The sequence below is a fragment of the Sinohyriopsis cumingii genome, chromosome 8 (assembly GCF_028554795.1).
Source record: "Sinohyriopsis cumingii isolate HCF-2022 chromosome 8, ASM2855479v2, whole genome shotgun sequence".
Classification (NCBI taxonomy): domain Eukaryota; kingdom Metazoa; phylum Mollusca; class Bivalvia; order Unionida; family Unionidae; genus Sinohyriopsis; species Sinohyriopsis cumingii.
In genome coordinates, this window is record NC_142968.1 from 97,104,841 (window position 1) to 97,116,920 (window position 12,080).

At 35.0% G+C, this 12,080-nt stretch overlaps 1 protein-coding gene across 1 annotated transcript in view; it reads right to left on the minus strand.

Annotated features, from left to right (window-relative positions):
* Nucleotides 1-245: 245 nt before the first annotated feature.
* LOC149794199 (uncharacterized) overlaps nucleotides 246-12,080 on the minus strand; it is a 55,256-nt gene continuing 43,421 nt past the window's right edge. Inside the window, exon 4 of the mRNA XM_089966537.1 lies at nucleotides 246-3,186. Coding sequence (XP_089822663.1) covers nucleotides 3,160-3,186 — 27 coding nt within the window. The 3' untranslated portion in view covers nucleotides 246-3,159. The remainder of the gene's footprint in view (nucleotides 3,187-12,080) is intronic.

Consider the following 12,080-nt stretch of genomic DNA (forward strand, 5'->3'; position numbering starts at 1 on the left):
TTAACCGTCAGCATTCTGACAGTATATGTATGAGTAGAACATATTATCCAGTTAATCCAGTATCGTACTGGTTTAGGTATATCATCCCAGTCTGATCACAAGTTCATCATAAATATTGCCAGAGTGGTAAGAAGCAAGGCCAATCAGATGCAATACTGCAAAACTGTTTTCTAATATTGTCATACTATTATTATGTCATACTATCATTATGTTATACTATTATGTCATGTTATTATTATGTTATGCTAGTATTATGTTTTGATCAAAATCGTATTAGAAGTATGACATCGAGAGATCTAAAAACTTCAGAAATGTCACTCATCATAAAACTTACTGGACATCATCATAACATGAGCCTATTCACTATGTTTAATCAAAATGTGGTAAAAGTTTTAGCCAACAACATAATTAAATTACACTAGTTCTTGTTCATTATAGAACATGGATGAGATCTGGTAAATTAAAGTTATATTCCAAGCTTAATCAAAACTAGATTCGAAAGCTCAGTGAATCATACACAAAATCACATCATTAATACATAATTGATATGTGTGGATTTCGCAATTTGTAGAAAAGGATTCGACATTGGACCTTGATCAATATAGGCCTATATTTCAAGCTTGATCAAACTCAAATCAGACATTTGGTCTCCTGAGTGCTAATAAGATCAAACAATTTAGATGTAATATCACCATATTAATTTGCTTATTATTGAATGCATTTGAAATATTGACGATATAACACCATATTCTAGGCTTGATCTAAATAAGATGAAAACATAAGGCCTCCTTAGTTATAAGAAAGAGTTGCAGTTGGCGAAGCAACGGACTATACAAGATGACGCAAGGCCATATAATAAGCTCACTGAATTGTATTGTCAAATGTTCTTAAAACGCGTGTTCCAAGTATTCGGAGACACACATTACTGTTTTGTCTCAATTGTTTCATTACAATATATCATCGACGTTAAAATTCTTTTCCGTTATGAAAACATGTGGAAGTTGGGGGATGCCTTTTTAATACTTTCAGAAATCATGTTTCATTGGATTTATTTTCAAGGCAACATCTTTATTCCAGGAAAAGCAAATTTTACAGAATTAAGATGAGGTCTAAAGTAAATTAAAAAAAGAAAATAACAATAAATCACAACATGTCTAGAAATGTACTTTCTGTCTATGTATTAAATTTATTGGGTCCAACCTTGATGCACTATGGTCCATACAGCTTGGCGATAACTATGGCATTGAGAGGAAGCTGTGTTTAAAGGGATGTCATATGTAGAGATGCATATTGAATACTCCAGATGCAAACATGTGGTAAATCTGGCTTTACTGGGAAACTATAGTACAAACTGTGTCTTATTGAAGTAAACAAATTTAAATTTTCACGAAAAGTGGTTGACGGACGAATAGAAGGAGAAGAAGAAGAATGGAAATAACTTCAAGTCACCTGTGTTTGAGCAAACTGACATAAAACAAAACCTTGCAACATGGTGTTTTGCACAGCAAATGGATGGGCTATAGTTTCCCTGTAAAGCCAAATTTACCACGTGTTTGTCTCTGCGGTATCCAATATTCATCTTTATAGCTACATTTATTATCAGTCCAACAATAATTTGACTGTTTGTGGTACTTTAAGCGACCGAACCGGCTGAGCTGAAGCTGCTGACGACATTTGTCTTAACATTTTTTCTGATTTGGATTTTGTGATTGTTCATGCATATTTTAAAGTCAGCTGTTTTATGAACGGTTCGGATGGCTCAGATATTGCAATTCAGTTATGTGATGTTTTACTGACACACCATAACCTTGAACCGGTTAATATTATAGGTAACATCCAGTGATGAATGCGCAAAAATACTAGTCTGGATTATGCATTTGCTTACAGACTAGGAGACGGTTATGTGTACAAACGTATGTTTCTGCTTCCCTATTATGATTTGTGTTCATCTAGGCAAACACAAAGTGGCCTTTTAAGTATTTTAGGTACAATACTGTCTTTTTAGTTCAATAACACACGGATAAGGTGCACTTTCAAATTTGTTCGTTATCAGTAAGCGACAATAGGTAATCTTTGAAAACCTCTTCTACACGTACCATTGCCTTCTAAGAGTGGTCGTTATATCTAGACCATTTGGTGGCACTAAAGCAGTACTGTTGTTTGTAGTCGTAGTATTATCTAAATCATCGATTCGCTTAACGGCTTAGCATCTTCTACAGGCGAGTTCGCATTTTTGCTAGGCTATCCCCTACCATATAGTTCACGTGCCCTGAATTGAGCGTCTGCTTGCACGAGCAGGTATGTTTTACGCAAACACGTAAGGCGAACGTAAGGTTATTGATTACATATACAGGGCGACAGCTGGAAAGTAAGAGATTCTGATAGGAGTCGGTCGGTCTGCATATCATATCAATGTTTAAATCTTGTCATAGGGACCAGGTGTCTAGGAAGATATACGATATTTCTCATGTTTCCATGGTGGATTCGAATGTGTTGGCATGTGTAATGAATTATTTAGCTGTTTCTATGTTTCGATACATTTGCTCTCCTTATATATATATAATGTTGGCATTCATTGGTGACAGGAAAGTCTGGATACTGCAGGGACATTCGTGATAACATATCCAAATACTAGCGTCCATATCACACTGACATCGATGGATAAATCAAAATCTTGCAAATTCCATTGCAGACTCGAATTGTTATGTGATGAATTAGATACAGATTTAAGAAATTGTTGAATAGAACACGTATTTATCTTTTACATTTTACATACAAGTATGATAATAAAAAGCAAAAAACAAAATAATGAAATTAAAGTTAATACAACGGGCTAAATCCAACATTCTGTTAATGTGGTCAATAGTGTTTGCATAAGATATCACTTTATTCTGACATTATACACATCATACGCTATACAAGGTTCTACACTGTCAGAGATCTACAATAGTTTGTGAATGTTATTAATTCTGCCACGTTTATTGTCTTCCCAAGCATGCTTTAAGTGCTACGAATGTCCTTATCTTCATTTCATTGCTGATAAGAGTTTGACAATACAACCGGGAATACTCTATTCTGATTATTTTGCCATTTTTACCTTCAGCAAAAGCAGAGTAATGGAGTATGCTGGTGCTTCCTTTTATATTTGTATCCAACTCATCACGCTAAGCCAGGAGGACCGCCAGTCTTGAAAAGAGAAGATATATGGTTTATTTTGTCACTAGTAGCTAGTAGCATGTACAAGAATGAGAAACTATATATTCGAGTGGATCAACTCGTTTGAGTTAACCGATCAATATTTAATTTATGGCACACAAAGAAGTCATCCGTTCGATACAGCCTATCCGATGTTACTAAAGGAGTTTCATTTACTATCCGCTTCAGAAACTTCAATGATATATATTTTGCTTGGTGTTTCAGTAAGTACAATTTTAAGGGAGATAGTTTATATTAGGTATTTTAAATAATGGGTTTTGAGCAATTATGCAATCTTCGAAAATTGTTATACCACGGAGAAAACTTAACTCACTTTATACATTTTTAGTTCTCATTTTCTAAACAAAATATCCATGTTCTAATAATGCTGAAATTAAATGAAAATATATGTCTTTTAGAAACCCTTCTCGAACGTCAGCAAATTATGTATTATAAATTTGATTAAATAATGGATGAATGAAAACACGTTTGCCAAATTTTAACTTGTCTCATGCTATTCGTGAGAAAATACATTGTAGATACAGAAATAAATGAATGTTGATTTGGTACAACACAATCAACCAGGGTTACAGATTGTATGGTAATGCAAGTAGATCTGCAGGTTGGTAAGGGTCTAACGGATGTTGATATTTCACGGTTATAGTCAGCATTAGATACTACCCGGGAAACACGGGTTAACAACAGAGAGAGAGAGAGAGAGAGAGAGAGAGAGAGAGAGAGAGCAGACTTCGTAACCATTCAATTGGCAAAGACATATTAACTAAAAGAGGTATTCCAAAGGCTGATACGCAGATAGGCAATTTGTTACAGTTTGGCACAAAGCTGTAGTGGGCACATCTGAGTCCAAAGAAAGCAACACTTATGGACATGAAAGGGATTATGATGATTATCGTGCCAATGAAACAAGCCACGTCCATGTGCATGTATACACAAGCCACAACTGTAAGATTAAAGCATCAGTCACCCTGGAACATTGGGTAAATTCACACTATGTAACAAGAATTAAACAATTTAAAGCGACACAGTCTACCTGATAGGTGGTGAGGTATATGTGTTTGGTATCTGGTTCACTTGGTTAGCAGGTAAAATTGATTATCAATAAACAATAGTAAATGATGCTGACAATAATATCGAACAATTATTAAAATTACAGCCAAAAGATAAAATGTACTGTGTACAAGCTAAATTTTACTCTAGCTAAATAGCAACATGCCAACTGAAACAAGCAAAACATAATCAACAAATTGTGTCAAGCGCATTTAAATTTGTTTACAATGGTGCATACGGTATTGGTAGAGGTACGGAAACAGTTTCATCTGGTTTAGGCATTTTATTTTCTGGATTGAGTTTATCTTATTTATCGATTGGTAGAGGTTTTCCACTAAAAATTCAGCAATATCTTGAAATATCATAAAATATTAACATCAGTTATTACTAACTTAATCAGTATTAATGAATTGATTAGATAAAATGTGATCACGTGACTATATGACTTCATTTTGGTTGTCAGTGAAAACAGAGAGTACAAATATGCAAATTAGACCGAGAAATGAAGGAAATGTATTTCAATTAAAAGATCATATTCAAATGAATTACTCGAATCAAGAAAGTTGCGATTACTAACTTTCTGAAGACATATTTTTAGCAATATATTTAAGCAACTCAATTGACAAGATACCTGGCAAACTATCTATTTCATAACAAAGAATAGACTGTATTAATGTCTCTTGAAAGCTAGTAAACAATGCAAATAATTAAAATTAAAAGAGGATAATCTAACTCCTCATGGCTAGTGCATCAAATGTTGCATTCAAGAAGTTTGATTAGGTTGATCAAGCCAAAACGAATGCAAAAGACTTTGTTGATAGTCAATTGGTTACAAATATCGGCGTTGTGCAGGTTAGCATGGCCAAAACAGACAGAGGTATGAAGACTAAAATATTATATTGATTAGGACAAAAATCATAGGTTGTTAAGGAAAGAATTCAACAAGTCAGTTAATAGAAAGCTGTAAAGTTCAGGCAAAACAGAGACCGGACGTTAGACTACTTTAAGCAAAGAGTAAGAGAACAAGAGTTATTTACTCTATACTTGAACAACCTGGATAATCTTTTCTCTCTATTCATATGTTCAAGATGATGGTGGTAGACATAGCCTAATTAAAGACCCAAAACCTGTGAAACAAAGTTAACCGAAAAGGAATTAGTTTATCTAAAGGTTTTAGATGAATAAGTCATATCTGAATACATTTTAATTGCAATTATAATGGCATGTTAGCGTCTAAATTGCCTTCCGATTTCATTTTAGCAAGCATTATAAAATACCAAAGGAAGTTAAATATATCAAGCTGAGATATCGTTGTATCAGGCATACATTCAGCACAATTAAAACACAAGAAATTTTAAGTTTTCATATCAGTATTCAACCTAGAATTGCACATTGTAGCTTTGAGTCCTAACATACACAGACATTATTGTCCTAACATACACAGACGTTACTACTGAAGTGAAGAGTTGTTTCTGTTGTACATAAAGTCGTTTAGAATGTCAATTGTCCTTCAAGTACTAACCGATTATTGAGAACTGTTCGTTCTTTCAGAGGACTTCAGATTTAGCATTATACTAGGCAAAAACAACTGAAATTGATAGACAGGAAACAAGGAAAAGGAAAAATAATTTTTTGTATGATTCGATTTTATCTGAATTAAATTAATCAACCTATAAATCACAAAGTACATACAATGAGTTTCTTTTTATAAAGCACCATAACATCGAGAGAGAAAGAGAGTAGTCAATACACTTTTAACAAATCTTTTCAACTTAAATTGTCTTTTGGTACTTAGCAGAGACACTGGTGAAAGTGATCGAAATTTGTTTCTTGTTTCAACTCTGTGAATGGTAGTAGTCTTAAATTAGAAAGCGTGCAACAATGTATTTATTTTAACATGAGTATGAAAGTAGGTACAAATGTCAAAGTAATGCATCGTGGCTGAGTTAACATTCAAAACAATCGTTTCAAAATAATCTCTTCTTGAGGTATATACATGTATTTGAATGAACTTCAAAAAATGATTATTTGTGGATATTCTAATTGTAGTTAGGCATTGCTTATATTAAACTTGCTAAAACTAAAAACAAACTTTATAATTAATTGTTATTATCTAAACATTGACTTGTGTAATCCTTTTTTATGTGACCAGAACTATCAAAGGAAGCGGATATTCCAAAATGTAATGGTGAAGGTGATTGATCCAGAATATCAACTTAAAAGTGACTAACGTATACCAAGGAAGCGCAACCTTAATTATGATTAAAGACTTTAGGGCCTGTAATGTATACAACGAATGCCACTCACTTAACCGAGCTAATTTTAGTGGTATACGTTTTAAAATATTTCAGTAAATTCTGATTAAATATTACATACAGAATACGTCTTGTTTGGTAATGTTTTTACAATATGTACAATAGTTGATGACTAGTTTACTTTATTTATAAATATAACAAATATATAATAGAAATATAACAATATTAGTTTATGTGAGTACTGTTCCACTTCTCATTTGAGCTATTGAGGAACAAAGTGACATGATACTCGGTTGACGGTATGATTTATTCCACTTTCTTAAGCTCTTTGTTGATGCTTTGTTTGCTTGTTTGTTGTTTTGTTTAAACAGTAAGGGTGCATAGATTTTCAAAATTTGAATAGTAAGCATAATGTGCTATATATCCAAGGAAAGGGATGAATTTATCTGTTGTAATAAGGGAGATTTCCCGAACCTCTTCATGTATCGCTGTTGTATCAATATTGTTTAATATTGTAGGGAAACAAAAGCATTTATGATTAAATTAATCTAAATTAAAAAAATGGATGTGTTTTACAGCATATTGGTAAATACTTTCATAGTGCCAAATCGCTAACATCGTTACAATGGAACAACAAAATACCAAGTTTAATATCTCGTCGTCTTGACAAAACGTAACATGTATGTAGTACTTATTCTCGCGTCACGTCTCCCACTGCAGGCAGTTAAACTGTGACACAGGATAGAAAAAAGAACGGGGTTAGTTGATATGTTTTCTACTGGTTAGAAAGAACCCGTTTTCTTTACGTTTGATAATTATCCCCAAGAGGATTTTGTCCAAATGTTCGTCACATCATCCGTCCGTCTGGCCGTTATTACATCTCCACCTAAACCGATGGGTGGAAATTCAGCAATGGGAACACGTGGGTTTACCTTTTAATCAGCTGTTACACAGGTTTAATGTTTAGTGACCAACTGTGAAAGGGAACCTACTGTCCTTAGCTGAAGTATGCATTGTTTTTTGCCTAAGTATACCTGGATATGTAATCCCGCACTTTAAGTTGATATCAGAATCTTCGCATCACAATAGAACTCAGCTAGCATGTAATGACATAAATGAATGCATTCGTTTCGGTTAAATATTAAATTACATGGAGTCATGTAATGTAATAATTAATTATGTATCTTAGGTATATAAGACAAGACACACATCTTTTTGCGTATAAGTCTGACACCAATCATCAATGAAATGAAAGTAGAGTAATGACTATGAGAAGAAGGGCCAATAATGCAGTGGAATTGGAAACAAGTGGTCAAAAGAGATTATAATAGAAGGTTGGTTTGATGCTATGTGGCACAACAGCACAAAAGGATTATTTAGTCCGTAAATAATTGGAGTCAAGTACCCTGCTCAAAGAACATGATAGCTGACCGGGCAGATCGATGATAACCTTCGAAAAGGCAATTCTTGTTGCGATTCTGGCAAGTTAAACATTAACCCCAACAGCAAAAAGAACGTATAAAATCTCAAAGGACAAGTGCCTTAAACTGAATGTTTAAACTTGATAACTGCAAACGAACGTACATTATAATATATCCTATAACTTAGGCATCTAAACAGACATCATAGTACAAAAACAAATCACAAATACAAAAAGTTTAAGGTATAATAATTTCGAAAACAAAATGAAAACGGTGTGGAACGTGTAACGATTTTCCAAGGGTCCTTCTGAAAAGAGCGATTTTCTAAATAAAAGACGTATAACAGGTACCCTGCAAATAGAATATGTTCTCCCTTGGAAGTAAGTATCACAGTGACTTCCACAAAAACATGAATAATATCGGGGAGTGGTTCACAGTGGATGCTGGTCCAATAACCCGTAAAGGATTCTAGTTTAGTGTAGACGCCTTCAGATTGTTCATCCATCCTATTAAAGGTTCTCTCTTCCTCCTCAACAAACATAAGATCGTTCTTAAGACGCTTGACGTCGAGAAGCACGAGTTTTCCGCCGGAATCGGCGTAGGGTAAGTGGTAGGACAAGGCAATAATGTAGGACACATGGATGGTCTGACCCATTTAAAACACACCGCAACTATCCAGAGGTTCCTGACAACACTCATGAAAGACAGTTACAACGAAATTTAATATTGAATGCTGGAGAAATATGATTCGTTTCCCAGAATGTTACGTATTCCAGAAAGGAGCTCAAGTGACCATCTAGAGCCCGGGATTAGTCTAAACTAATTTAAGTTGACCACTCTGACATTTGATATGATCCAATATCCCCCTAACCCTCCCGTTAATATTATCACATATGTATAATTATAAGGGACTATGTAGGACTCAAGAATGGTGCAGACAATTGCTTAAATAATCACGTCAGAACTAAGGATATTGTTCAACATTCTCTGAACCCACTCAGTGTTAATATGGGGCATTTGGGCCTCAATGTGAACCATTCGGTCTCAGTGGGAAATCCTATGTTAAATGTGTCCAAAAGATTAACATGCGGGAGACTCTGTGGTCACACAAATGGGTTTATTGCCTCAAAAAGTTTATTGCCTCAAATGGATTTATGATGTCGAAAGGGTTTATAGAGTCAAAAGGGTTAATAGGATCAAAAGTGTCTATAGGGGCAAGGGATACTCTAGTTACGACGTAGGTGGATAGAGAGAGAATTAACATTATGATGCAGAGAGTAAGAGGGAGATAATTTACATTACACCAGAGAGAGGTGGGTAGAGGATGGTAAAAAGCAAAACATTAGCACACCATATTTTTTTCTATTATTTTGCAGTATTATAGGACAAGGAGAAATTAACACAAGTTTACCTTTCTATGAGTTTCTGAAAACAAATTCTATATAAGAAATGTTCATTGAAAATATTTTCAGTCATCAATTTCATCAACAGGTATTGTTGCATTTATTGTTGACATAATGAATAACACTTGCTTTATACACACTCCCAAATTTAATAAGAATAATGCTCTACAGCACGCACCTAGAAGTCATACCTGGGCAAAGTTCCTTAAACGACGGTCGGGCAAACAGCACTATACAATTTCTTGATGTATGACAATGTTGTATCAACTGAGAGAAAATACGGGAAGCATTGTTACAAAGTTTCTCCCATAAGCGCCTGTATTGGCTCTACAATGAGAGTGCAGAACAGAGTGGTTCATACTCAAGTTATTCTTACACTGTAAAGCAGACGGAGGTTAGTTTAGTGTGTTGTTATTTTGTCTTCGTAAAACGGTAGATCAAATGCTAGAAATTTAAAGTATCATTTGCCCTTCCATGAGATTCCAAGGTAAATGTAGTAGGCTATTACAGAAAAGGGACCCTTTTCAACTTCACATGATGCCTCTTAAAAGAGCTTTAGCAATCGATCCTAACAAAGGAGCACCTCCTTTCTGCAAGTTACCTCTCAACATCGATTAAAATCATCCGCGTTGCACCAGCATCGTGTTCTTTTTACTGATGGCTATTTTCTTTTGGACCATTTGGCGAAGGACATTCCAATGTTTTCCTAAGCGTTTTTTTTGGATGCTTGGACAACTGTACCGTTCCTTTCAAGAAATTATAACAACATCACACACATTATCGATTTGTTCAGGAGCTGATTGGATCTGCTCTTTTTGTACATTTTGCACGGGTAGAAATGCTACACGTTGCAACAAGATCACTTTCTTTTAAGCAGTGGATATTTTCTTTTTGACCATCTGACGTAAAACGTTCCAATGTTTTCCTAAGCGTTCTTTCTGTTGCATGGTCCAAGGTATCGTTCCTTTCAAGACCTTCAAACACAATTTGAGCACGGTATCGATTATTTCTCTAGGTGCTGTTTTAATGAGTTATTTTCGCATGGATGAATTGGGATTCTTCAGTACCGACAACATATCCCAATGTTTGGCTAAAATAATGAGTCAGTCCCTTCCTTTTCCTTTTTTTGGGGTGTTTAATCAGGAGAGTGGTGTGCACGTCTTCATGTTTTTCTTTTTTGGGGATGGATGGTCATGGCACCAACGTTCTTCTTTGGATGTCTTTTGAGAAAGGATTTTTTCTAGGTGACTGCTTGATTATTAAAATCTCGCTTTAAGAGAGGAAAAATGATGACCCTGCCTGGACAGCCGCTACCACCACGTTTCAAAATTATTTGTTTTCTGGTTTAAGTATCGATTTCTGGATTTGCCAGTTGTGACACCGGCACTTTAGATTGGTCAAAAAATCGTTTGTTTTGATGAGGTATGTGGATGATTCCTTAAAGGAATTGACCTGCTGTGAGCGTAAACCATCATAACACTTCTTGGAGTCTGGCTTCGAACCAATGGGCACGTGCTTACGCATTTTTCTCACGACTGTTGCCTTATAGGGTAATGCGAATGACTAAATGTCAAATCGACAACTGTTGAACAGAAAAGGTGTGTAGGATATATTATTTTTTTTCATGTCGATGGGGTTGAGCACCTGTAAAGAAACAGATTAATAAGAAATTTCAAGTAATCGGGAGTGTTCGGTTTTAAATTGACGAGTAAATGACATGAAATGTTTGAATGGTATCTTCGTACGCATAATTCAAACAAGGAGTTCCAAACTGTTTCACTAACAATTACATCTAAGGGTTATCTACTGGACTTTTAAACAAGACCACATAATGAGCGCTGAGACTGATGGTTCGATGTTCTTTAATTTGTTGAAACAAAATTTTAAGTAATGTAAATAATATCGGCATTACAATGATGTCTTTGGCGTGTAAACCAAAGTTTTATTTCTCCTTCATCTTCTCCTGAGATATGATAGAAGATAGCCAGATATATTTGACTCGAGTCGAGAAATGCCTTCGACAAACACAATAGGATTTTACTTTCTTGACGTAAGGTGTAAGCCGATTGCCACTCTTTTTAATACCACACAATGCGTTAGTGGCTAATCAAACAACTGGTATTTGTGGTAAATCACACAAATCACACCTTTGACAAATTCTGTTTTGCATAAACCACTCGGTCCAGCAATCAACATGTTAAAAAGATGGTAAAGATAAAGTGCCTTCCAACTTTGACGATCTAAAATTTGGTCTATGACTTTGGGAACAGAGGTAGAGTTGAAAGATATAATGTTTAATTTCTGAGAATAGTATTGATAACACAAGAAAATTTAATGTTTTCAAGAATTTAAAATCCAAAAATATTTAAGAGACAAATAAATATGTATATCAATAAGATACAAGTCAAAACTTTCCAAAAGTGGAATACAAACCAAGTCAATGTAAATCATTGTAGACGGAAGTGTGCCCCCATGATTTATTGGGACACGCACGCACAAACGGCATCACTTTCCATGACATTAGTAGTCGAGAACCGTAAATGCCGTTACTGCATCGATGATATCGTTGAGACGGAATTATTGTGATCGCAATGCACAGCATCGCACTCGAGTTTCTCATTGGACTTAAGTCCCTCGATTGCTTGTGGATGTGTAATGTGATTCATCTATCTATCTCGGCAACTGTAGTCCTAAGGAGGTGTCGGTCTTGGAAGTCTTACCTTTTTTATACTGGAGGT